Source organism: Protopterus annectens, chromosome 17.part0 (assembly GCF_019279795.1).
Source record: "Protopterus annectens isolate FY-2018-M chromosome 17.part0, PAN1.0, whole genome shotgun sequence".
In the NCBI taxonomy this organism is placed as follows: Eukaryota; Metazoa; Chordata; order Ceratodontiformes; family Protopteridae; genus Protopterus; species Protopterus annectens.
In genome coordinates, this window is record NC_056751.1 from 421,891,371 (window position 1) to 421,918,807 (window position 27,437).

A 27,437-nucleotide genomic window follows, 5' to 3' on the forward strand; every position below is an offset into this window, starting at 1 on the left:
ATATCTGACGCCTAGCATTGTGGGATAAGGGGAAGCCTCAAGCCGGTAAATAGCTCTCGAGCTTTAGAAAAAGGCCGAGTCGGAGCAGAGGATCGGCTCCGAATCCATCCAGCAAGAAAGAAGGCGAGATGAAGACAACTAACATGGAACATTATGGTAGGTACATAACTTCTTGTACATATACACACACACATACATATACACATGTTTACTTCTACCCATCGAAAATACACCATCAAATTTCAGATAGAAGAGTCCACTTTAGCAAAAGAGCATTTAAACAAATATGCACCCCCCCAAAAAAAAAAACATTTCACCGACCTACAAAATCAAAAAAAAAAAAAATACAGCAAACACATTTATGCAGGAGGGCAAGCCCCCCTGCACCCCCCACTATATATATATATATATATATATATATATATATATATATATATATATATATATATATATATATATTAACTCAGAGAACACGCTACAGTGGTGAAAAGGGAATATTCCCTTATCCTCACTGTACGGCGATCTAGAACAGCAAGCTATCTAAACATTAAAGGTTCCCTTCCCATACACCACTAAAGAATCAACACACCTACACCATCATAGGATCCGGGAACTGACAACCTGTCTTTGTTGAACTGTTTTTTGTGAAAGTGCGTGTTCATTTAAATGCACTTTCGCTCGTTAATCTGAAATTCGATAAAGTGTATTTTCAGTGGGTAGAAGTAGGTATATATATATATATATATATATATATATATATATATATATATATATATTATATATATGGGTCCCCTACAGGATTTTGAAGCTTAAACCTTCAAAATTCATATGATCTAAGTTTTAAAACTTCAAAATCCTGAACGGAGATCGGCATACAGCGCGGAACGGGAGATTTCCCTTCTCCTCACTGTAGTGCGATCTCAGAGTTGGTATATTTAAGTAGTGTGGGGTGCAGTGGGGCTTGCCCCTCTGCAAAAACATGTTTTGTGATGTGTTGACTGCTTTTTGTGGGGGGGGGGGGTCTTAATTTCTAGATTGCAAGTTCCCTTGGTTCTGAATTCGATATTCTGAACCTAGGAATTATGGTTTTCGAAATTAAGAAATGAACCCATATTAATATTATATATATATATATATATATATATATATATATATATATATATATATATACGCACACATACAGATATTTATACGTATACACACATGGACGTGTCTGTGTGTATTTGTATGTGCATGTACATTCAGATGTACTTTTTGGGCTTTGAATGTTACTTCTGCAAGACTTGTAGGTTCTTCTATAAAAAATAGAAGAGGAAATTGGACGGGGACAGATGCATTGCGTTTTGCAAAGAACTCTATGGCCAGTTGCAGGCACCTGAGAACCTGCATCCAGCTGTGACGCAGCATTAAAATCTTGAGAAGCATGGAGAAACTGAAATGCTACTATTCCACTTTCAACCTCCAAATCAGCACCAGTAGAAGGGTGTCCATTCACAGGAGACAACAGGGATAAGGACAGACAGGCAAGTACCTCAGCAGAACATATTCTTCCAGACCCTTTCAGGACTCATAGGATTGCAAAAGCTTCTTTACATGCTTCTTTGTCCATGGAAAAGTTTACAGTTTTCTTACCCATCTGTTTTCACTTAGATTTTCTAGTTCCACATTCCTCAGTGCCACTCTCAGATTCAGAGGTGGCTGCCTCTTGTGCCATACCTAACAAGGTCTGCATGCTCTTAGCAGACACTTGGGGTTCTTGCTCTATATAAAAAAGAGTTTTGTTATTAAAAAGTGCAAACAGCTTACTTTACCTGAAAACCCAATATTTAGAAGACACTGAAGATAAAAAATGGACTGTCAACCACAAGCACAGACGGGGACTATTCCTGGAGATAGTAAAACCTCAGAAAAGTTTCCAGTTTACATACCTGAACAAGCAATAAGAACACAATCAAAAAGAAAAAAGAACAGTACAAGTAAGAATGAAAAAAATCTCACACAAAGTACTTATCTGAGGTCAGAAAGATACCTACAAGTACTTATGGCCAGCCTTTTGAGTGCAAGAATAAATGCAAAAAATATATATAAGAATGGTTTCAGTTCTCTGACACATAGACATGTAGACCTGACTACAATCAAGATGACAGTTCATCTTTAAGAGTTAAGGGGGGGATACGAGTAAGTGACTTACTCTACTCGCCAATCCTGGGAGGACAAAATGGTGGTTGTGGTCTGCCCAACTCATCTTTTCTTAGCAGAGACTTGTATAACACAAGCCATAGGATGTTAGCCTAGGTCAGGCATGAGTGTGAGATAATACACACACCAAAGAAAGGCAAATAATACTCTTATGAAGATGTACAAGTGCTTACATCAGCCTCAGGGGGTGGGGTTAGGGATATAACCACAACATGGCTACCTGTATGATGGCTTCCAGAGGTAGAAGGGTTGATGGCCAAAAGGAACAAATGAGAAAATTGTTAAAAAAAAAACTAAAATGGTGCAGGTGGTCCCTTCCCTGTATACCACACGTCCTGCTGATATCTGCTGTATGGTATAGGTGGTCTTTAAATCTTTATGCCTTACAACTTAAACAGAAAAATGTACTTGCTCTTCCCAGTAATGCCAGTACAAAAGTCTGTCATAACTCGGGCTCCGTTATATGAAGACTGATTACAAGACTGTCACTAAACTATGGAAACTGCTAAAAATCTTACAAGTAAACTCTTCTGTATGCTGCATGAACTAATACAGACTTGGATATTTTATTATAAAGTAACAAATAAGGGAGTATTTATGAGTGGATAAAAACTATATCTTTAGAACATTTTGGTCTAGAAGCTTTCCAAGATTTGTTTGGCTCATTTCTTGGTGGCAGGAAAAGGAAACAAGGCAGCTAAAATCTAGCTTCACCTACAGCCTTAGACAATAAATCAAGTGTTACAGTCCAAGCACACTACTAAATCACAAGCTAGTAGGAAGTAAGTAAACAGCATCAAAGAACTTGTCCTCTTTCTTCTCCAGCCCTAGTACCATGAGAGAGTAGTAATAGACAATAAGCATTTTCATACAGAATGGCATTCAGATACAGAGGTCATGACACTGTAAAGAAAAAACAATCATAAGCTCCTCAATTACAGCTGATAAGGCTGTACAGCAATTTTAATTATTCCATGACAAAGGCCATTTAAGTGGACTCTCCATGTGTGCATATCTACAGTTACACATCTTTATCAGCCACAGCATACATCTGATATCATACCACTCAAGCTGCCATACAACTTGGTCACATCACAATGATTGCTCTACATGCCTTTTTCCAGTCTAGGGTACTCACTGTTTAAAACTTAAAAAGTGAACAGTGCGTCTGTCCTGTTAGCATGTTTCTTATTGATCAAAACTCTGGTCATAAAAAGTAGAGCAGAGGAATTAGCAAATCCTGTGTGCCTATCATTACAAGGTTAAGTCTTGGCCTCTGTCTCTATTGTTGTTACAGACTCTCTCAAAGGTGCCATGTTGGCTTCCAGCAGTTTCACTTTGGATTGGGCACTCTGGATAGCAGCCCTGATGTTTTCAAGGTCCCATTGTGTTCTAATTAGGGCATCATCTAAAGTAAAGAAACCATCTCGAATCCTTCTTACATGAGTACATACAGCGGTAGACTTCAGTGCCAAGCCGATCTTGTGAATGACTTGTCGAAGGTACTGCTGGGTTTCATGCAAACATTGGATTTCTGTATTGGGGGGGGGGTGTCAAAAAAAGAGCGAAAACATAGCAAGGTTAATATCAGCTTAAAATCAGACTTGGCTAAATCAAAACAGTTATCAAATTGCAGGACTAAGTCAGCAAAATGCCCTAATTTAGTAATAAGAGGAAAGTGCATAATTAAAATGTTTCTGCAGTGGCACAACACGAGTTTGTACACTCCAAAAATTATCCCAGTAGAATGGAACCATTCTCATTTATTGCTGTAAGTTTTGTAGAGCTCCTAATGCTTCTAATATTCCATAAGCTTCTTCAGTAACTTCTTCCTGAATCTACAATATGTATGACAGATCTACAATCATTCTTATTTTTGAACTCAGCTGTTTGCTAAAATGATATACAACCTGCTGTAACTCTAGAAGTCAAAATGCCCTATCCTCCTGCCAGTCTTTTTTTTTTTTTATTGTGCAAAGCTTACTTACCATGCTTCAACAATAAAACTACTCTGTAGTTTTTGCTGCTCCCACCACCTTACACTACCTGGTAGTCCATATAACCAATAGCCTGGAACATGCACTCACTTCAGCAAATGGGCCAAACCTACTAAACATTTGATATCTGAGCTCGGCCTCAGACTGTTCCTCACTTTCCCACCAGAACTATGCTTTCATTTTATGAAAGGAGTCTTCAAAGAGCAAACCCTCTGGTGGAAATGCAGAAGGGAGGGTATCCTCAGTGTCAACAGTTGTATGCAACAGCAGAGGGTAATCTTACCCACATAAGTCAGTTCATCTGATGCAGCGTCAGAGGACTCAGAATCCCCCACAGCAGGCTCTACCCTCCTCTTCTTAGGAACCACTGTCACCTTGGGAATTTTCAAGGCTTGCTGTTTAGACATCAGAAGGACATGAAATCCTCATCCAGTTGCTTGGAGGAAGCCTGGAAGTAGAAAGGACCAATGCATTGCTACACTATCTAAAATGAGGCAAGCTGGCTGGCACCAATTTGCTCTTTGGTGTTTTGTGTCTTATAGCTTCAGATAAAACTATTCTGGTGACTTCAGTTCATGGGCTGGCAAGTGAGACCTCGATCTTGTCTCTGGGAACCATCTCAGAGACAAATACCTTTGGGATACCACCCCTTCCATTCAATAACCACAATACAAGTATCGGACACTGATTGGGCCTCAGCATCAGGAAATGTGGCAGAGTCATCTGTTCAGAAGGAAATGTGTGAGATAGAAGGTGTGGCAGCCTACAGTGGTTGCACTACAGTCCTTGAAAGAATGTCGAGAATTGAGGGCCGTGAAAGTGCCGTGCCACACCTGGAATCACCAGAACTAGGGAGAACAGAGTTGCCCATCAGAAGAGTTCTTGTTCTACAGCTTCTCCAAATGTTCCTTGCTGGAACTTTTCATTTTAAGCAGAAGGTTCCTGGAAACCTTGACCAACACTGCAGTGGCTTGGAGCCAGGCAGGCACACTTTTTCAGCTGCAAACCTCTGAACAGAGTCTTAACTTGCGGACTGTCCTTGGGTTAAAAATGGTACATGTGGAGAAAAGCCCACAGTGTGCACTGGTCCAAGGTCCAACAAGCAAAGAGAATGAAAGTACTTATGAGGAATTTCCTTCCCATAAGCAACAGAATTATTAACAACGGCTATGGATTCAGATTCAGAATCGGACATTAGCCAAGATCAAGATCCACAAGAAAAAATACGAAAATCACCCAATGGGGTACTTTTTTAGGCTTCAAGAAGAAGACAGATGGACAAAATGCTAAAGATAGCTTCAGCCAACATGTTTCATTTGACTACCATTCTTTCACAGTGGTGAAAGGGTGTTGGCAAATGACCAAGAGGGGTGGAGGCAGAACTTTGAAAGTTGGTTTGGCCAGTCAGGCTACCTGCAGGCAGTAATCCTAAAAGTCAGAAACTATATAACTAAACATCATATGTTCCTTTTCCTAACATTCATCACTGCTGTAATGGTAACAGTTTCAGGTCTAAACCCTGCCCCTTTTTACAGGCACATATGTATCTGTACACAGTGAATCTATAACAAACTGGGGAAGCAAGTGAGGAAGAACAAGTTCCCTTATTAGTTTTGCCATGTCTCTATGTGCTCAAATTAATTCAGTAAAACTCCTAAGCACTAATGAAGTCAGCATTCAGCTCATTAAGTTCTAAATTCAAGGGAGTTAAAATAACATTCAGTGCAGGAACCAGACAGAGTACACCAAATAAGACTGTACCCAGGTGAATACTGAGCTAAGGTAAGTAAAGAAGAAAGAGAAGTTGAACAGAAAATAATATGCAGAGCATCTCCAAATAAGATTTCCCCTGTGGCTGAGGAATAAGAAATGGTGGCTTCTGTCTCGCTATCGTATCCTAAACGGGAGGAAATTTGGAAGGATATTCAAACTGTACCTCCTCAAATTCAAAGCAGTGATCCTCTACCTTAAGAGAAGCCTCTTTTTCTTTTGCCAGAAAGAACTCCAGACACAAGGGACCACAGTTTGGCTGCTGGTTTTCTACAGCTTGAAGGAAACCCAAAGCCAAAGAGGTAACACTGTTTGGGAGCACCCTGGTGTATGGATGGTGGAAAGAACCAGATGGATACCTTGGTACTACATATCTGTAATACAATATGGGGCAGGTAATGCGTCCCACTCTGAGTCCTTTTATTTGGGACATCTACCTTGGATGTCTGGACCTATGGACAAGGTTCTTGGACTTCTTCCTCATGCCATTCTATATTTTCCCTTAAGACGGAGAGTTGCCTGTCCTGCCCTTCCGAGATAAATGAAGTGGGCTTTGGATATGAGACATCTGCTCTGAAAGCCCAATCATGGTCAGTGGCTCTGTAGGATGTGGATGGTTCTTTTACTGTGACAGTCCCCAAAGGAACTTAGTTGCATGCCTTGGAATTCTGTGCCTTACAGTCTGAAGATTTAAACGTGCCTTACCAGGACCTACATCCTCAAGCTGCAAAGGGATCAGACATTGGAGTTGTTACAAATGTGTCCCTGGCTGCCTTTCTCCTTCAATCACTTATTTTTTTGGGGACACTGGAGGGCAAGAATAGACTTTAAGATGTCATGGCAGGCCAGGTGGAGGCCTCAGGCTTCTTCCAAACCACTGCCTACTCCAAGGTTTTCAGAAGTAAATCTCCAGCAGACCTTGCAGTCCTCTACAAGTATGAAAGCTTGTCTGGGGAATCTGTCACACAACATTTATCTGTCTTAACCCCTGGTACATCCGAACACACAGACATACAGCTAGGTAGACATAATGAGGTTGTGTGAAACCTGTAAAACAGCAAAAACAGAAGGTAAGGGGAAAAAAAAACAGTAAGGTACACACCTGTTCTGAGCTCCAAAGCAGGATGAACCATGCTATACTACAGCTGTAATGTAGACATGAGGCATATGCTGTAAACTGCAGCAAGAATTATCTACAAATGGCATGGGCAAACATCTGCTTTATATTGTAAGCATCCTGACATCCCCGATTAAAGGGCATTTGCCATACCTGGAGGGGAAAGGATGCTAAGCTCTGGAATTTGGGCCATATACCAGCTTTCTGAAGCGGATGTCTCACTGGTCATAAACAATGCCACAGTGGCCTAAATGAAAACATCACACTTTGCATTAAGAAGTCTAATACTACAGGACTACCATCCTAGCAGTTGACTCAACAGTGTCCAGCAGTGTTTTTCAAACTACAGCTGAAGCTGACTAAAGCTGACCTGAATGGAACAATGCCAAATACAGGTGTGTTGTCCTTAACAGCTATTTGCAGATTTTCAGAAAAAGCAGACAGTATTACATCAGTCAGTACAGATTTATTTATTTACCATTTGATAAATGGATAGGTGGGCTGGTCTTAAGACCCTTTCCAGCCATGACCTGGAAATACAGACTACATAAATGAGCATGTGCATAACAACATAACAGTAGTAAATGTGAAATATGGAAATTAGACAAAGAAAAATGAAATGATACAACAAAATCTGACAGATCTTGGGATAACTTCAAAATACAGAGAATACATTTACCAAAGTAGGCTGTGCAATACTCATGGAGTAGATCTTTGCAAATTAGTCTAGCAGTAGATAACAATTGCAGCATTAAGATATCACTAGTAAGAAGGAACTCGCTAACCGGTTAGAGGCAGAGAATGCTGAGTGATAACTGGCAGTGTGGTTAACCAGCACCCCCATGTCAATATGTAGATGCTCAGATAGGACTTTTTATTTAATTCACTGAGTGATTCCAGACCCCTTATTTCAACAGAAAGTTTGTTCGATGAGGCTGGGCCAAGCCAGCAGGAGAGTTCATTAAAGGAGGTTTACTTAAAGTGAGAGAGTCTCTTCTTGGTATTTTTTAGGAAGTATACTTAGTCTCTGAGGGGGAGTTTCCTTTTCACTGGTATGCAGTAGCCTCTTTTTATTATTTTGTGAAGCACTGTATCCAGAATATAGGTTGCCCTTACAGTGACTGGAAGCCATTTTAGTTTCTGTAAGAGGCTGTAGTGGTAAGGCTGACTGTCTGCATGAAGTCTGAATCTGCAGATTTTGTTTTCAGTGAACTGCACCTTTTGGGTATTACAGCCTGAGCAAAAGGTCAGAAGTGGACATATGTATTCAAGTTTAGGAAGAACATTTTTGGCTAGGACAACGTGGGCTGTAGGAGAGAAGAGGCGAGTGATTTTATAACAGAGTGCAAGCTGAGTGAGGACTTTAGTAGTGACTGTCGATATTGGTAGAAAGGGTAAGACGGTGTTTGTATTATGAGATGTACGGAATAACGCGGTTCTGGTTATCTGCAGTGTTAATACGAGGAAGGTGTGGAATTTTTTTTTTTTTTTTGAGAGCATGCAAATAGCATATTTGTCTTCTGGTGATTAATTACAAGATAACTACATTCAGGTTTGCGGCATAGCACAGCAAATATCAGCTGTAGGTTAGTTTGGATCTGACGTAGCAAAAGGAGAGCCTGCGAGGATTTGCAACATGAAAGGTAAATCCCAAGGTGGGACCGGGTCCCAAACTGGATGTCACAAAAGAAATACACCTTTGAGAAATGCCTTGGAAATTATATGGCTGCCAGTTGTATCTTAATTTTACAATAACTACAGCCTGTTGTAAACAACTCAGCAAAAAAATCTCAAACTATCTCTAAAGGAATGGAGAAAGGATCACATCTCTGAGAAGAGCTGCCCAAACAGCACAGCACAGCACTTCCATTTACTTGCATATACCTTCCTAGCAGACAACTTCTGGAAAGACAAAATATGCACAAAGATGTCTGACAGTTTGGGATTTTTAGTCATCAAGGAAACTGGAGAAACCATGTGATTAACTTAAGGGACTGAATATTGAGAGGATCCAGACCTGCTGGATGAGAAAGGAGATCCAGAATGGGACACAGATCCCAAGAAGGGTATCTCAGAAGAGGTAACAGAAAAGAGAAAGTACAGTTTTGTACCTACCATAAATGTAGATGTCCGATAGGTATGCATCTGCAGTCCTAACAAATGGGTTGTCCTGCCTCAGGCAGCCCTTCGGTCGGCCGGATTCCAAAGTCTGGGTCTGGCCTCGGCTGATGTCGCATTTCACCCGACGTCATAGCTGCTTGAGTATAAAGGCATCAGCCGACGCCATTTTCCTCAGTGTTTCTTGCCCCAGATGCCAGGTGCCCTCTAGGAAGGCTAAATTTGGATAAATGCAGATAATTCCAAACAGTAGAGAGCAAAATATATATACATATATACATGCAAACAAATACACCATAACAGATTCCCCCAGCTAGCTAAATGAGGGGTAAGTACCCTAGGAATACCACAGAGGGGAAGGAGGGTGGGTAATCCTGACTGCAGATGCATACCTATCGGACATCTACATTTATGGTAGGTACAAAACTGTACTATGTCCTTCAAGGATGCATCTGCAGTCCTAACAAATGGGTAGAATACCATAGCCAAACTGGGGGGGGGAGGCACTAAGATAATGATGGTGTAGTTAAGATCCCTTGTAAAACAGCAGTTGCAAAACCTGCTCGGGATCTGGAGTATAAAGAAAGATTATAATGCTTGGCAAATGTATGCACGGAGCTCCAAGTAGCAGCTTCTAAAATGTCTTTGGTAGCCACTCCTCGTAGGAAAGCTGTAGTGGTGGCTGTAGCTCTTGTGGAGTGAGGCCTGATATTTTCAGTTGTTGTCTTTCCATGAAATGAGTAGCAGAATCGAATGCAATTTCCTATCCATTTTGAGATTGTCTGTTTTGAAATTGCTTTTCCTTGCACTCCTGTTGCATATGCTACCAGAAGCTGGTCAGTTTTTCTGCTGGCCTTGGTTCTGTCCAGATAGTAGCGCAGCTGCCTGTGTACATCCAAGGTGTGTAGTAGTTTTCCCCCCCTGTTCTGTGGGTTGGGGAACAATGTAGGTAAATGTATAGCTTGGTTCAAAGATACCCTGTATACCACCTTTGGCATAAAAGTAGGATTGGTTCTCAGAGACACTCTATCCTGATGGAAGATAAGGAAAGGCTGCACTGCCATTAATGCCTGTAATTCGGATACCCTTCTTGCTGAAGTGATTGCTAGCAGGAAAGCAGTTTTCCAAGATGAGAACTGTAAGTCTGCTGTTGCTGCTGGTTCAAAAGGGGGAAGTGTTAATTTTTCTAGCACAAAATTGAGATCCCATGCAGGTAAAGGTGGTTTCCTTGGAGGCTTTACATTTTGATCCTCTCAAAAATTGTCTGAGGAGAGGATGAGAGAAGACAGGGGGATCCATGTTGTACTCTGCTGAAATTGCTGATGCATGTATCTTAATGGAAGAGTAGGACAGCCCATTATGGAACAGTTCTGCTAAGTATTCCAGGATGTGTGCCAGGTTTGCTAGTGTGGCATTTTCTCCCCCTTCTGCACTCCAAATGAGGAATCTTTTCCATTTGGCTGAGTATGTTTTCCTTGTGGAGGGTCTGCGAGCCTCCAGGATAATGTCCTTGACCCTCTGAGATAAATCAAGCTGGTTTTGTTTTATGCAATTTTCCAAGCAGTTAGCTGCAGTGTTTTTAAGTTTGGATGCAGGGTCTTGTAGTTGTTCTGCGTTAGAAGTAGAGGGCATAGAGGTAGATGCCATGAATGCGTCCGAGACATGCTTCTTAGTAGCGGGTACCAATGTTGCCTTGGCCAGTCTGGAGCTATCAGAATTACCTTTGGCTGTTCCTCTCTGATCTTCAGTAGAACTTTGTACATCAAAGGAAGAGGTGGGAAGGCATACACTGTCAGGTCCTTCCAGCTGAAAGAAAGGGAGTCCACCCTCCAGGCAAGTGGGTGGTATACTCTTGAGCAGAATTTCTTCAGTTGGTGGTTGTGTGGGGAGGCAAACAGGTCTATCTCTGGCGTGCCCCATTTGTCTGTTAAGGTTTTGAAGATATCTGGATGCAGCATCCATTCGTGAGCATCCGTGGTAGTCCTGCTTAAGCTGTCTGCTAGTGAATTTTCTTTTCCTGGTACAAATTTGGCCTGTAGTTGGATGTTGAGATTCAGGGCCAAGTTCCACAGGTCCACTGCCGTCCGGCATAGAGGGTATGAATGTGTGCCTCCCTGTTTGTTGATGTACCACATGACTGTGGTATTGTCCGTCCTTATCAGCAGGTGTCCTTGCTGGGTGAATGGTCTGAATGCCTCTATTGCATGCTTCACTGCCAGCATCTCCTTTAGGTTTATGTGTAGATTCAGCTGGTCTTGTGACCATAGGCCTTGAATGCACTTGTCTTCCATGTGTGCCCCCAGCCTAGGTCTGAGGCGTCCGTGGTAATGGTCTGCCTTGGATGTGGTTTGTGGAAAGGCAATCCTCTGTTCATCTGACAGGCCTGAGCCCACCACAGGAATTCTTTTTTCAGACATGGAATGATTGGTATCTGGGCTTCTAGACTGTGTCTGTGCTGAGACCATACATTCCTTAGGTACCATTGTAACTTTCTCATATGCAGCCTGGCATGTGGGATCAATATTATGCAGGATGCCATGTAACCCAGGGCCTGCAGGACCTTCCTTGCAGTAAGCTGAGTTATTCTTGTTAATGCCATGAAATAGGCTGGTAGTTGCTTTTGTTTTTCCTCTGTGAGAAAAGCCATCTGAGTTATTGTGTCCAGTTCTGCCCCCAAAAATGTTATCCTTTGAGATGGCACTAGTCTTGACTTTTGTATGTTGACTGTATATCCCAAGGCTTGTAGCAGTTGTATGACATAGGCCAAATCCTGAATTAATTTTGTCTTGTTGTCCGCTTGTATTAGGCAGTCGTCCAGGTATGGGTAGATTTGCTGTAGTGTCAGCATTTTGAATTTTGGAATAATGAGGTATGTGTTCAGTGCGGACAAGTCTAGAATAGGCCTCCATTGATTTTCTTTTCTTGGTACAAGGAATAGTCTGGAGTAAAATCCTTGGCCTTGTTCCATAGATGGTACCTTTTCTATTGCTCTCATCTTTAGTAAACTGATGATTTGTTTTAGAGCCTCTGATTTCTGGCTTGGTGGAAGGTTTGGCATTCCTCTCTTTTTTGGTAGAGTCTGGAAGTGAAACCTGTAGCCCTTGTCTATTGTTTGTAAAGTCCATTTGTCTCCTGTAATACAATGCCAATTTCTTGAGAATAAGGCTAGCTTTCCCCAAGGGTGCTTCCAGTTGTTCCCTGGTAGGCGGAATCAGAGCCGAGTCATTGTGTCTGTCCTGTAGAAGTGGTTGCAGTCGCAGCTGTGGCGGCACTTCCTTGGCTGGCAGGGTGCCACTGACGACCCCTATAGGCACCCCTAGATTGACCTCTGCCTCTTGGGCGTCTATTTCTGCCTCTCTGTGCTCTGGAGCTGTCTGGAAAGGACCAATTCTTTGAAGGCCAATTTCTGCTAAACCTTGGAGGTTGGACCTGCAAAAAATCCTTGACTGTTTGGACAGATTTTGTCTTTTCTTCCACTTTCTTTAGAACCTCCTGTGCAGGGGAGCCAAACAAACTTCGCTTCTCCATAGGGGCATCCAGGAGTTTAGACTTAACATGGTCTGGTAATGATTGTTCTTTTAACCAGGCATGCCTTCAATTACTGCTCCAGTCATAGCTGATCTAAATGAAGCCTCCAGTGCATCATAGCCACACTTTAAAAAATGATTACTGACCTGCTGAGAATTGTGTACCAAATCCTGAAGGGACTTACGGTCTAAAGGTTCAGGAGAGGCCAGTTTTTTATTCAGTTGATCTAGCAAAAATTCCTGATACTGAATCATGTGAAATTGACAGTTTAAAGCCCTCGCAGAAAGAGTAGCAGATGTATAAACCTTTTTACCCCATCTCTCTAATGCTCTAGATTCCCTTTCAGATGGGAGTGGGTTTTTGGCAGAGGCAGCTGCAACACCCTTAGGGCCCTGAGAAATGGTTTCTGGGTCTGCAGCATGAGCCTTATACAAGTGGTAGTGAGTATCTGGGACCCTGTAGTATCCGTCAGGCTTTGCAGGGGCCAGGGGAAGAGAATCAGGGGTAGTACTGGCATCATTATATGCATCATCAACAACTGAAAGTACAGGTGGAATGGCTAAAGGCGTATGCTATGGTAAGTGTAAAAAAGTCCTTAGCCTTTTCCTCGAATCTGAAAAATCCTGACCCTGCCATTGGAAGTGTTCCCTCATGGAGTGTAGGGTTTCCCCAAAGGAAAATTCTTCTGGAGGAGAGGCAGAAGGAATGGAATCCTCTGCATCAGAGTCTTCATAAGGTGAGTACGGGCCTTCCTGATGATCTGATACATCTGAACCATCCAAGGAATAGTCAGAGGACAGAGGTTCAGGGGGGTTCAGTCCTAGGCCTCTTATCAGGAGGGGGTTGTGAGGCCCTGTCTGGGTGAGGATGGGATCCCCTGATCAAAGAAATAAGGTCCTCAGCAAGGCTGAGGATCTGTGAACTGGAGGTAGGCCTGTGAGAGGGGGCTTTTGAAGGTAAGGCCTTGGAAAGTTTGGCTGCTTTAGCCCTGGAGAAAGCCTTGATAGACATAGAAGCTTGGGGTCTAGCTGCCCCACATGCAGGAGTAGAGATGTCCAACGGAATAATGTCAGACAACTCTTGTGTGCCTGTTACTTCAGAAGGAATTTCTGTAGCCGACTCAGCCATGGCCTGTGTGGCCTCGGTTATCGGAGGCATGCTTTCGGCCGAAAGGAGAACCGAGGTCTCTGTTTCAGCCGAAACCGAGACACTCGCAGTAGGCCTGACTGTGGTTTCAGCCGAAACCGCGGGCCGCGAGTGTCGGTCCTTTTCTTTGCGTTTTTTAGCTAAATGTGTAGTCGGAGTCTCCGACGGCATTTTATATGCAAAAGTGGAGCCAAAAATCTCTTCAACGAACTCCGACCGACATCTAAGAGTCCGTCGGTTGAAGGAGGTACAGGCTAAACAAGTTGATACGTCGTGGTCTGGGCCTAAGCAAGGAAGGCAGTAAGAGTGGAAATCCTTATGAGGTATTTGTTTCCCACAAGTTAAACAATTATTTACTTTGACATCGGCTGAGGCAAGAAAGAGTCCCCAATGGGGTACTTAGCTTTTTAGAAGTCTTCGGTAAGCTGAAATCTCTGGATCTGACCGACCGGCACTTGCGAACAGCTTCTGCTTCGGGCACCGCGCGGCAAGAAAGACTGAGGAAAATGGCGTCGGCTGATGCCTTTATACCCAAGCAGCTATGACGTCGGGTGAAGTGCGACATCAGCCGAGGCCAGACCCAGACTTTGGAATCCGGCCGACCGAAGGGCTGCCTGAGGCAGAACAACCCATTTGTTAGGACTGCAGATGCATCCTTGAAGGACATCCACAGCTGACATGGCCAAAAGGGGGAAATGAGGATCACTGTAATTATACAATGGGCTGCCTTCTGAAGAAACCTGATTATCAGGGGAGGAGACCTGGAGGCCACACATACAGAACAGTGTCTCTGGGTGACTACCCCCTGAGGAAGGACTAAGGCAGAATACCTGTTACATATGGTGTAGGAGGGGGAAGCAAAAAGATCTCAACACATACTACTCCAGTACCAAAAAATCCAAGCCACTATTTGGATTCAGAGAACACTCGTGAGGAAGAATATTTCTGCTGAGCCTGTCTACCAGAATGTTGGACTTCCCCCAAGTTGTATGCTGGAATCAGAAACTGTTGAGATGAGATCATCCATTACAGAACCTTCATGGCCTCTCAACACAGAGGATAAGAAGGTGTGTACCCATTTGTTCAAATATCAGATAATAGGGATTATGGTCCCCCTAGATTGAAATCACAACACTGGGGAGGATATCCTGAAAGGCCTGCAATGCAAAGAGAACAGCCCTCATCTCCAGAACAATGATGTGAGCAGTGGCCTCCATGGAAAACCAGGACCCTTGAAGAGTCCTCCCTTCAAAATGTCCCCCACCCTCACCCAAGGAGGGAGGCATCGGTGGTAAATGAGGCCAAAAGATGGGGAAAAATGAGCAGTCTCCCACTGGTCACCAAAGTGACTCTAACCACCACTGAATCTGGTTGTGACAAACCTTTGTCAGCCTGAGGAGAAAATCCACTGGATGAGTCAAATAGAAGCACTGCAGTGTGAGTCAACTGTAAAGCCCTCATGTCGTACCTCGCTAAGGAGACCAACCCTATGGAAGCTGCCATGTAGCCCAACAGTTTCAGAACAGCATGAACTGGTGGTTTCACATGAGCAAGCATGGATAATGCCTTGGATCAAAGGGCGATTACTCTGGAGCTTGGGAGCTTGGCAGTTTGGTAGATGGTATCCAAGTGGCAGCCTATGAATTGTAATGCCTGGACATGATGTAGACTTGACTTTTGATAATTCACCATTATCCCCAAATGGCTGCACAACTGGAATAAGTATCACTGGCCATGACTGGGGGATGTTCTTGTGGGAGCAGTGAAGAGACAATTGTCCAACTAAAGAAATACCTGAAGCCCCTGCAGCTGGAGCCAGGCTACCACAACTGCCATACATTTGGTGAACACCCAAGGGCAGTGGTGAGACTGAATGGCAGGGCTCTGAACTGAGAATGACTGCCCCCCAGCAGGAAGTGCAGGAACCTTCTAGAACATCTCTCTATCTTGGCAGTATGATAGGCATCCTTGAGGTCTATCAAGCACATCCAAATGTCCTTCCTCAGCATTGGCAGAATGGTCTACACAGTGACCATCCAGAATTTGACCTATTTTATGACGGGATACCTTTTGCTCAAATCCAAAACTGGCCTGAGGTCCTTGTTCTTTTTTGGCATCAAAAAGAACCTTGAATAGGTCCTGGGTCCTTGTTGGTCTGGCAGGACCTCTTGGAAGACTCAATTTGCCAGCAGCTTCTGAAACTCTATTGCTGTCTGTTGTCGCTGATGCAGTGAAACATCTGGGAGAAGTTTGAGTGTGAAACTTGGTATTTCTAAAAATGGAATGGTATAGCCTCTGGATATGACTCAAGATCCAAGCATCCAAAGTGATGACTTCCCAAGCTTCTGGGTGAAATAGTAAGTGACCCCTAAATGCCTCCAGAGCAGGACAGTTGGGCAACTCCCTCAGGGTCAATGGAAGGGGCCTCTGGAGAATGTATAGAGGAAAGCCATGATTTTGCAGACCGCCCCTGCCCAGATGGCAGCATCCATTATAGTTTACCCCCCCGCCACGGGAAGGCTGTTGTGTTTTCCTAAAGAAAACATGTTTATTCCAGCTATGGAATCAGAAGGTGGAGCAGAGGAAACAAAGATGGGAGTTGGAGCAAAGCACAGCCATGCCCTTAGATCCAACCCCAAACGTGGAATCACAGCCAGGCCAGAAGACCTCAGATCCAAAATGGCCAAGGGAGAAATCCGGGGTGATGGACCCAAGAGTCTGGTGAGGGACCCTGGACCTGAAGGAATATGGCCAAATTGCATCTGAGTTTGTAGGAAGGACTTCATCTGCTCCTCTAGATCTGAAGCTTTGATACTGCCCAACAACCACGATGACAGAGCAGATGAAACCACCATCAATGGCTTGGAGGTTCATTTGATTGGTGAAGAGCCCACCAGTTGGATCAGAGACTAAGAAACCTGGACCTGAGGTGGGGAAGGAGAAGTCTACAGCAGAGCAGAGGATGAGAAGGGGGACACTACCTGACCGAAAGAAGCCCCTTTCACCAAAAAGGGATGTGGCACACTAAGAACTGGAGAAGGAGCCTTACTTCAAAGTCAGCACTGAGGGTGATGATGCTATCAAGGAACCTGAAGATCTTGGGACCTTTAGGCCTGACGGACGAAAAGAGAAGGCAGAAGCAGAAACAGAGGGGACCTCTTACGGTCCCCTTTCAAAGCCTTTGAGTCCTTGAGGAATGACTGTTCATAGGTTCATAAGCGAGTACTATACTAGCCTTCACTGCAGGGCATTTTAAGCCTAGCCAATTTCCCTTCAAAGATGAGAATCAAACCCTTACTGTGTGCCTGTGAGGTAAATACCTTAACCATTATACCAATCCCCAACTGTGACCCTGGTCCAAACCATCTCCTGAAGCAGAGTGAGAAGCGCCAGCCTGAAGGAGGCTCTTCAAAACCAGCTTTGCCCTCCTTTCACTGATCTCCCTGGAATCAAACCCCTCGCAGACAGAACATGATGTACCCAGGTGGGCAGTCCTCAAGCAATAAACACAGTTATCATGCACATCATGCAAAAGGAGCTTGTGCCCGCAAGCAACACATTTTTGAAACCCTTATCCAAAGTAGTCTCTAAGAAAAAAACAAAAAGTACACACACCAAGAAGAATAAAATACTATCCTATGTAAAACTACATACAAGAAAAGGAGTAACACTGTAAGGCAGGAAAAGTGTACTGCTAACTACACACAACACACCCTAACAACCTAACACCTTGTACTTAAACCCTAGAAACCTATCTAACTCCATTTACAACCTAACCTACTACACTCTAAAGGGTAGGGGAGAGAAAGGAAAATGAACAACCAGAAAAAGATACAGTCACAAGTGGAGCCACAGATCAAGCTGCTAGCTGGAATGGCTGCAAAGTTCATCTGGGATATTCTCTAGGAAGCAGGAGACTGTGTTGGGGAGGTGGAGCACAGCAAGTTGAAGTCTTGCGGACTTGGTAAGCACCAGATCAGAGTTAGATCTGATAACCGCAGGTTGAAGCCAGATGGAGAAAACATCAGATCTGATGTTATATAATAGTTGGTCAAGGATGAAAATGGCTGGCCTGTTATTTGGGGTCTATATTATATTCTCGAAAGCCAACAATGTCAGATCTGACATTGCCGGCACGAGAATATCGAATGCTCAATCTCGAGCGTGTAAACGGAAATCTCCGTAAGGGGAGATTTCCATTTACTGCAATGTAGTGCGGTCTCAGAGTGGGTATATTTAAGTAGCGGGAGGTGTGGGGGGTTTGGGGGGGCTTGCCCCCCTGCTTAAACCTGTTAGGGTACTTTTTTGTTTTTGTACACGCTCGAGATTCTGAGCGTTCGATATTCTCGTGCCAACAATGTCAGATTCTACATTGTCGGCTTTCGAGACTATAATATAGACCCGTTATTTGAGGTGGTGGTCTTGTTCATACGAGGTTACTAGGCTAATGGCCCTCGGGCCTTTACAAGCCTAGACATAGAAAAAACAGAGTACCCTCATTGACCATAGTTAGATGGTAGTTGTTAACAGAGCGATTCTGTGATCAGTACCGACTGCCCCTGTCCATGAGGGAAATAGGTGCCACCCCTGGGGTCAACTTACAGTCTCCCATCCAGTTGTCAAGGTTGCTCTTAAATAGGGTAATTGAGGAGTTCTGCTTTACATGGAGTGGGATGTTATTCCAGAGGAGCATCGATCTCTTGGAGGGTATAAATGTCTCTCCAGCATATTCTGTTAATGTCACAGGCTAAGTTAACATCCCTGGAGCAAGTTACTCTTGTCCCATTTGATTTGGGGATGTCCAGCATTTCCATTAGGGCAGGGTCAGAGACTGTTCTGTAAGCCAGGCACAATTCACTTCAACAGCCTGTATGATACACAGTACAGTGACAGAGCTATCAGTCTTTCCATGTAGGTCATGTTTTGGAGGCCCTGGATTCTCTTGGTTAGAAACCTCTGTGGTCTGTCCAGTTGCTGCAGCTGTCTGGTGAGGTACATACAGAAGGGAGCATTGTACTCAATTAGTGGTCTGATATTGTACTCCATTGGTGGTCTGATACCCTGATAAGGGTAGAGTATAGCAGAGCTATATCCTCACTAGTCTTGGATGCTAAGCCCTTATTTATGAGATGTTCAATATAGAATGCTTTTCTTACCACTACGGACACATGGTGATTGAAGTTTAGATTGCTATAAACCTGTGTTCTCAAATCTCATACCACTGAGTTTGAGCTTAGAGGGTTGCTACCTCTACCATTATTAGCAGGGGCTACTCCTCTGCCAAAGGGGATAATGACATTTTTTTGCGTTAAGTTTTAGTCCGGGAGTTTGGCACCAATCGTTTGTCTGTATCAGCTCCTTCTGTAATATGTTAACATCATTGGGGGACTCTGACTTTGACCAGTTTACAGTCATCTGCAAACCTGGTAAGCCACAGGCTATCTACCTTTTCCTGGACTTCAGAGAAACAGATTCCACACAGTACAGGGCCCAGCACGCATCCTTTTGGTACCCGACTGGCAAGTGGTCTACTGGTGGAGGTGGGCTCCCCATCTGACAGCATGTATTCTGTCAGTGAGCCAGCTGGCTACCCATCTACTGATGTAGGAGTTGATCCTAGCTGGGAGAGTTTCTCTACGACACCTTAGTGGGAGATTGTGTCAAAGGCCTTGGCTAAATCTAGATAGGCAGTATGTACTGTTCTGCCCTCATCCAGGGCTTTGGTGACATTTTCAAAGAAGTCCACTAGATTTAATAAGCAAGATCTACCCTTGACAAAACAAAACTGGGTCAGGTCAAGAGTTTGACCGTTGCCTATGTCCTTGTAGATAAGGTCCATGATGATTCTTTCCATGATCTTGCAGGTAAGGTTGTTTAATGTGGCAATAGTTTTCAGGGTCAGTTGATGGACCCCCTTTCTGCAAGGGGATTACTGTTGCTGTTCTCCACTCTGCCAGAACAAAGCCAGTGCTCAGGCTATGGTTAAAGATTGCCAAGTGGTTCCACTAGGTCTTGTTTTAGATTGTTTAGTAAGCAGCCTGGGATGTTATCTGGTCCCACAGAAGCCATGTTTTTGGCCTTAGAGAGCTTGTGTGACCTGTTCTGTGGAGATACTCAGTAGAGGACTGGTGTCAGGAAGTTATTGCCAAATCTGTTGGCTAGCAGGTTGTCAATTTCCTCAGGTTCAGTGTGAGTGTTACCGTCCAGTATAAATTTGGCACACAGCTGGGCATTCCATTTTAGGTTTTGGATATAACTAAATAAAGCCTTATGACTGTCTTTAGCTAGTGATGCTAATTTAGTCTCATAACTAGACTTAGAGGACTTTACAAGATATCCGATTTGCTTGTTTAAGCTGTGGAGGGTATTCTTCCTCTGTTGAAGAAGTTCTCTCCTGTTCTTAGATGTCAGTTTCTTTCTTTTGTTGTATAAACTTATTTATATTTACAGTCCACCAGGGACGCTTGTTTTTTTGGTTTTGTTCCGGATAGGTACAGTCGAGTCACTGCATTTAAGTGGCTATACACGTCATTTGTGTACTCCTCTGCATAGAAGTCATTGTTGGCTAGGGCTTTGAAACTTTTTATACAATCGCTTAGTAGGCAATAGTTTGCTTTAGATACATTTTTCAGGTTTTTTACTCCTGTGGGGGTGTCAGGTTTGATCTTTACTTCAAATGAGACAGATTTATGGTCTGACCTTACTAGGAAGAGCAACACATAGGGGGTAGTGTAGTGAGTCCTCCATGTTGGTGAGCACAAGATCCAGATATCTGAACACCTTGTGGGGGTGTGGACCAACTGTTCCATGGCATTTGAATTAAAGTTCAGGAACCTCGTAGCAATCGTGTTTGTGCTCATCTAAGTCACCCAATCGATGGAAGGATAGCTGAAATCTCCCATGACCAAAGTGTTTGGCTGTATACTGAGCGACTCTAGCAAAAGCAGTTAGGTGGTGTGCCTCTTCTATTTCATGGTGGGGGATCTATAGCTAGTGATGATGTGGAAGGGTATTTTACCTATAGTTAATTGGACCTGGAGTAGCTCAAGAGAGTTGTACTATTTCACCATTCTCAAGGTGTATTTGGATTTAATGAAGATGGATATACCTCCACCTTTGGTTCTTTCACACTCATTTTGGGTTTTGAACATGTGAAAGGCCTTAGGGTGGAGGTATATCCATCTTCATTAAATCCAAATACACCTTGAGAATGGTGAAATAGTACTCTCTGCAGCCTTAAACCAATTCTCAGTGACTCCACAGATGTCAGCTTCTTTCAAGGTAAGTAGTGCTCACAGGGAGTGCAGCTTACTGTTCAAGCTCCTAGCATTAAGCAGCATGACCTTGAGTTTGTCTTTAGTGGATCTCTTTATGTCAGAAGTTTTGTTGTTTGGGCATTGCCTAAAAAAGGCACTATTGGGGAGGCAAGCATCTTTGCCAGTATCCAAACACCATTAGGAGAGAGGTGAAGGTCATCTCTGGCAAAGCAGTGTGGACTGTCAACTATGTCTTCCTAGGCTGATAGATACTGGATCCTCCAGGAGTGACACCAGAAGCTAGGCCAATTATTGAAATCAATAATTTTTTGTCTGTATTGTAGCATCATCCTAGGTGAAGGCAGAATGCTGCTTAGGGCTAGGGACATACCTGCCTGGGACACAATCTGAGAGTTCAGTCATGTCTTGCTTCATATAGTCCAGAGAGACATCTCAAGTCATTCACCCCAACATGTATTATGACAGTCATAACGATAATCGTTACTGAGCGACTTGAGTGCATGTATGATTTGATGGATCTTGGCACCTGACAGGCAGCTGACCGTGACCTTCTTGTTCAACCCGTTGAGGGGGACATCTGTGTGTCTCACTACTCATGACCAGAACATTAGGTTTTTAGGCGCTATGCCTTAGGGGCTTAATTGAGACACTGATGTGTGTGTTGTGTAGTGGTGGATTCTGTTCGTATAGCAGTATGTGTATGTTCTTTGCTCTTGGGAAGCTTCTCTGGTGCTTTGGTAAGCTCTTGGTGAGTACCTCCACATATGTGGGTTTGTGTCTCGAGTGAGAGGGGATGTGTGTAGATTTAAATGACCAGAAGGAGAGTACTCGACATGGGTCATTAGATTTGTTAAGTAGAATATAAATATTAGGACAGTGGTGGCCTTTACTTCAGATCTAGAGTAAGATGTCTGTACAAATGATGAAAAAAAAAAAAAAAAAAAGAAGAAACTACAAGACCCAAACAGCTGATCTAGGTTCATTTTTAACAAGAATTTGTTGAAGTGCATAGCTTTTGCCCCAGCTGCACTGACATGGTGTTTTTGGGGCAGCATACTGGGAAAACTAACAGAATATATTTAACAGTGTTTATGCAGGAGAGGAAAATACAAAATGACAGCTATTACCGACATTGCTGGAGGCAATAATGTTTAAAGCTGAACTGCTTTTGATGACTAGCATTATCTCTCTCCACCCCCACCCCCCACCCCCATTCCTAGCTCCTGGTCTATTATCAGAGAGGCTACTGTAGCTAATATGGATGACAACATTAAGGCAAATATTGTATTTTAGTCATGGTTCTGTTACTGCCAGAATTTGAATACTTTCTGTGGCTATCTATGCATCAAATGTGGCCCATTTGTAATTTACGTTACATATGTTAATGCAGGAAATTTTAATTCCCTTAGCTTTTTTGGTCATGATACTATTAGTCTTAGCTGATGCAGAGTTGGAGTTCAATCTAGTACAATGCATTAGCTGAATAGGACCAGAGTTGCAGTGTATGTCACCAGATCTAAGTAAGTTTGTATACCAGATAGGAATCACAGATTTACGTATTTTTGAAGAATTTAAAGTGATGAAGTATGGAAATTAGAGTCAGGTATTGTTTATTGGAAATGTAGGCAAGACATTTTCTACAGTTGTGGAGGGGGATTGATAAATAAACAGGGTTTCATAGGAGTTACCTAAATGGATGGTGCTGTTAATGGCACTGTTTACAGGCCAGATAGCTAATGTAGAAACACATACAAGCTCAGCATGACTAATAAGCTTGACAAATATGTCTTAAGAGAGGTCATAGATGCTGACATCTTACGTCAAAAACCTCCTGGAGCTAATGCAGTAAAATAAATAAATCTGCCTAGTACTGGGGGGTCGGACTACCAGGCTATAATGAAGCTTTTTAAATTTCACACCACTCTGCTCTCATCAATGAAATGCAATAAGGACTGAAAGCATTTAAATAGTAAAACGGAGAAAGTGAGAGCCTAGCTGATGCTGAAAAATGGATAGGATGCCTGCTTTCTGTTTTTCAGTAGTTAACAGCACTGTGTTCTAGTGGGCTCACATGTAGAGTAAAACCTGAAATTTAAACCACTAAAAAGCAAAAATAGTCATCCAAATGAGTAAAACATCTTGTGTGAGCTGTCCATGTGAGCAAACCAGTAAATTGTGTGGTGGGGGAGGGGGGCAATAAAGCAAGCTGGCAAGTCATCTGTAGGTGCAGAAAACCATATATTTTTATTCGCTCTGGTCCATAAATAGCACTTTCAGAAGTCAGAACAACATTTTTAGTTTAAGTAAATGAATTAGAACAGTCAAGCCAATATACACAACTATTGGTTTTGCAAGGTAGCCAGTTTTAGTGAACAAACAGAAAACAATGAAAATAAATAAGAAGTTATGTACTCACCATAACGTTCCATCTGAGTAAGTATCTTCATTTGTCTAAGAAACTGTAAAGAACTGCTCCAAACTCCAAATTCCACTGAACAAAGCAACCTGTGGGATACGGATCCGATCTCGGATCCGAGCCGGCAACTTCTAACATAGCATAGATCTGAGCTCCTAGCTCCTCCCCCTTACCCATAATCCCCTGCCTGCCCTAACTGACCTCAGATCAAGTTTGCCCCATAGCACAACAGATAACAGGTGTCCCAATGGGAACATATGCTAATAACACAAGAGCGATCCAATCGGTCAGGGGGAAGGAGGGGGGGATGGTTGCAGACAAATGAAGATACCTACTCAGATGGAACGTTATGGTGATTACATAACTTCTTAATCTGAAGTAGGAACTTCATTTGTCAGCAACCTGTGGGACAGAGTCCCCAGCTACCCAAGTCTTGGGTGGCCTTCATGGAAGGATATTCCGGAGCACCGCAGAGCCAAAGGACGCTCTACCTCGGGAAAACAACATCTATTTTATAATGGCTGATAAAGGTGTGAGATGAAGCCCAAGTGGCTGCGGAACAAATGTCATACAGTGGAACCCTAGCTTGAAAGGCCGCAGAAGTGGCAACGGCCCTAGTAGAATGAGCACGGACTCCTTGAGTTGCAGGCCTTCCCGAACTCCGACATGCTAACAGAATACAACTCGAGATCCATCTAGAGAGAGAAACCTTAGAAACTGATTTTCCAAAATTACTTTTGGCAAAGGAGATAAACAACTGATCGGATTGCCTATGACCAGCAGTTCTGTGGATATAAAAACGTAATTGTCTGTGTACGTCCAAGGAATGAAGCTTGTACTCTCCTTTGTTATGAAAGTTGGGGAAAAACACTGGGAGATTGATGGATTGATTGATGTTTGCTTCTGAAGATACCTTAGGTAAAAAGGACAGGTTGATTCCGAGGTAAACCCTATCCGGGTGAAAAACCAAATATGGTGGTTTGACACAAAGGGCTTGCAATTCCGATATCCTTTAGGCTGAAGTTATGGCCACCAAAAAGGCTGTCTTCCAAGAGAGAAATTTGAGATCAACCGTGGCAGCCGGTTCGAATGGGGGACCAGTCAAGGCCTGCAAGACTAAGGATAAATCCCATGGGCGCACCACCTCTTTAACTGGAGGCCTAAGGAGGAAGGTACCCTTGAGGAAGGTCTTACACAGTTTGGAAGTGATAATAGGACCAGACTCTTGCCCCACATGGTAGTATGAGATTGCTGCCAGCTGTACCTTGACTGTGGAAGAACTAGCCCCCTGGTGAAAGAGAGAGGTTAGAAAATCTAGAATCGATGATATCGGGGCTGTAAACGGGTCTAAACAACGGTGTTTTGCCCAAATGGTGAAGCGTTTCCATTTACTCCAATAAACCTTCCTGGTGGAAGGCTTGTGAGCTGCTACAAGAATGGCTTTGACCGGTGAGGAGATCCCGGGAGTCCTTATGAGGAGTGGAACTGGAGCAACCAAGCCGTCAGCTTGAGGTTGACCAGGTTCGGAGTCGGAAGACCGAGAGGATGAGAGATGAGATCCGGAATGGGATCCAGAATCCATGGTGGATACACTAGGTGAGACCATAGGTAAGGGAACCACGTCTGATGAGGCCAGAATGGGGCAATGAGGATCATTCTGCTCCCCAGCTGCCTGGCTTTCTGTAACAATTTCAACATCGGGGTAGAGGAGGGTAAGCATAAAGCAGACCGGGAGGCCAAGCATTAACTAGAGAGTCTCTCGGGGACTTCCCCGGAGGGTGGATCAGAGCAAAGTAATCGTTGCATTTCGTGTTTGCAGGAGAGGCAAAAAAATCACAACAAGGTCGCCCCCATCGGGCAAATACTTGCTCTGCCACTCTGTGGTTTTGAGACCACTCGTAAGGAGTCAGGATAGTACGACTGAGCCTGTCCGCTAAAATGTTGGACCGTCCCAGAATGTGCGTTGCTATGAGAAAGCGGTTGGTGGAAATCGCCCATTCACACACTCTCATGGCCTCGCGGCAAAGGGGGTAAGACCTGGTTCCCCCCTGTTTGTTGATGTACCAGACTACCGACATGTTGTCTGTCTGTACCGCAATTGTCCAAACCAGAAGAGAGTTGTGTAGTGCTTGCAACGTCAAAAGCACCGCTCTCATCTCTAGGACGTTGATATGCAAAGAGGTCTCTACGTCGTTCCAAGTGCCTTGGACTGTTCTGCCTGAAAAATGCCCCACCCCCACCCCAGGCGAGAAGCGTCCGTGGTCACTGTGTCGACTGGTGGAGGTAGTGAGAAGGGACGTGTGGAGGTTAGGAGACTGGAGCCACCACAGGAGCGATTTTCTGCAAACCTTGCTTAAGGAAACGGGGTGAGACAGAGGGTTGCAAGACAGGGACCATTGTACCTGGAGGGTCCACTGTAGAACCCTCATGTTCAACCGGGCCAATGGTAGCAGAGGGATTGCAGCCGCCATAGATCCTAGGGCCCTCAGAATCAATTCCGCCGAAGGAGTTTGCAGATGAAGAATGGCCTGCACGTGTAACATCAGGTTCCGAAGTCTATCTGGAGTCAAGAACGCAAGCATCTGTCTGGAATCCAGTCTTGCCCCTATAAAATCTAGCATCTGTGTAGGGATGAGAGAGGATTTGGTCATGTTGATGGTTAATCCTAATAGTGGAGCCAGACCAAGAAAATAGTCCCTGCCTGAGCAATGTAGATGCCTTGTTGGGGCTGTGAGGAGCCAGTCATCCAGGTATGGAAAGACCTGAATTCCCTGGAGTCTCAGGTGGGCCGCTACTACTGCTAGGACCTTGGTAAACACCCTGGGGGCTGAGGTGAGACCGAAGGGGAGGACCCTGAATTGAAAGTGACTGGCTCCCAGCTGGAAGCGGAGGAACCTCCTGGAATGCCTGTCCACTAGAACGTGATAGTACGCATCCTTGAGGTCTGTAGAGCACATCCAGTCATCCTCCCGCAATAAGGGGAGGACGGATTGCAACGTGACCATTCGGAACTTTTGTTTGGGTAACGCCAGGTTTAGGAAAGAGAGGTCGAGGATGGACCTCAAGTCCGTCTTTTTTGGCACCAGAAAGAACCTGGAGTAAAACCCTGATCTGACTTGATCTGGGGGGACGGGCTGGATGGCTCTTTTTTGTAGAAGCTGCTGAATTTCTGTAGCGGCCGCCTTCTTTTGACTAGGTGGGACGTCGGGAAAGCTTCTGATTCTGGGGTTGGCTATGAAGGGAATTAGGTAACCTCTGGATATAATGCGAAGCAGATGTTATGGACTCCCATTTTGGAAGGTGCTTTGAAAAACGCCCCCCCCCCCGACTGCCTCCAGAGTGGAGCAGTCGGGAAACCCCTCAGGGGGTGTGTAACTCAGCTTTGTAAATCCACCATTGAATTACTTGGTTAAGCTTTTTTTCTTTGTTAAGCACAAAACGCTTGCATTAAACCACAACCTGTCTGAATTTATGCTTAGCTGCAAGTACCCACTGTGGCTAAAACAATTTTTCTCAATTCAGTTCCAAAAAATTAGCATAAATGGAAATGTAGAAAAACTTCTTTAGCATACACAGAGGTAGCAGTACATCTGCAAACTACCTCTTTCAGCGCATTTTGTCAATAACTTGGCATCTGTGTTGCCTTCCTCCATTCCTCCGCACGATAGGGTCTCGGATCTGACCTTTGGATCTGGCTCAGCCACATTCTACACACTTGGATCCAACTGTCAAGCTCCTCCCTCTTACCCATACTGCACTACATCCACCCAAGTACCTCAGATCGAGTTTGCTGATTCCATACATCCAATAACCACAGAGCAATGGAACGTCAGAAGAGGCTCAGACATGGGACATGAGTCCCTTCATAA

The 27,437-nt window shown here is 43.9% G+C and overlaps 1 protein-coding gene across 1 annotated transcript in view; it reads right to left on the bottom strand.

Moving 5' to 3' along the window:
- Nucleotides 1-3,122: 3,122 nt before the first annotated feature.
- LOC122791445 (mitochondrial mRNA pseudouridine synthase Trub2-like) overlaps nucleotides 3,123-27,437 on the bottom strand; it is a 281,462-nt gene continuing 257,147 nt past the window's right edge. The window contains exon 4 of the mRNA XM_044059189.1: nucleotides 3,123-3,733. Within this exon, the coding sequence (XP_043915124.1) occupies nucleotides 3,462-3,733 (272 nt within the window). The 3' untranslated portion in view covers nucleotides 3,123-3,461. The remainder of the gene's footprint in view (nucleotides 3,734-27,437) is intronic.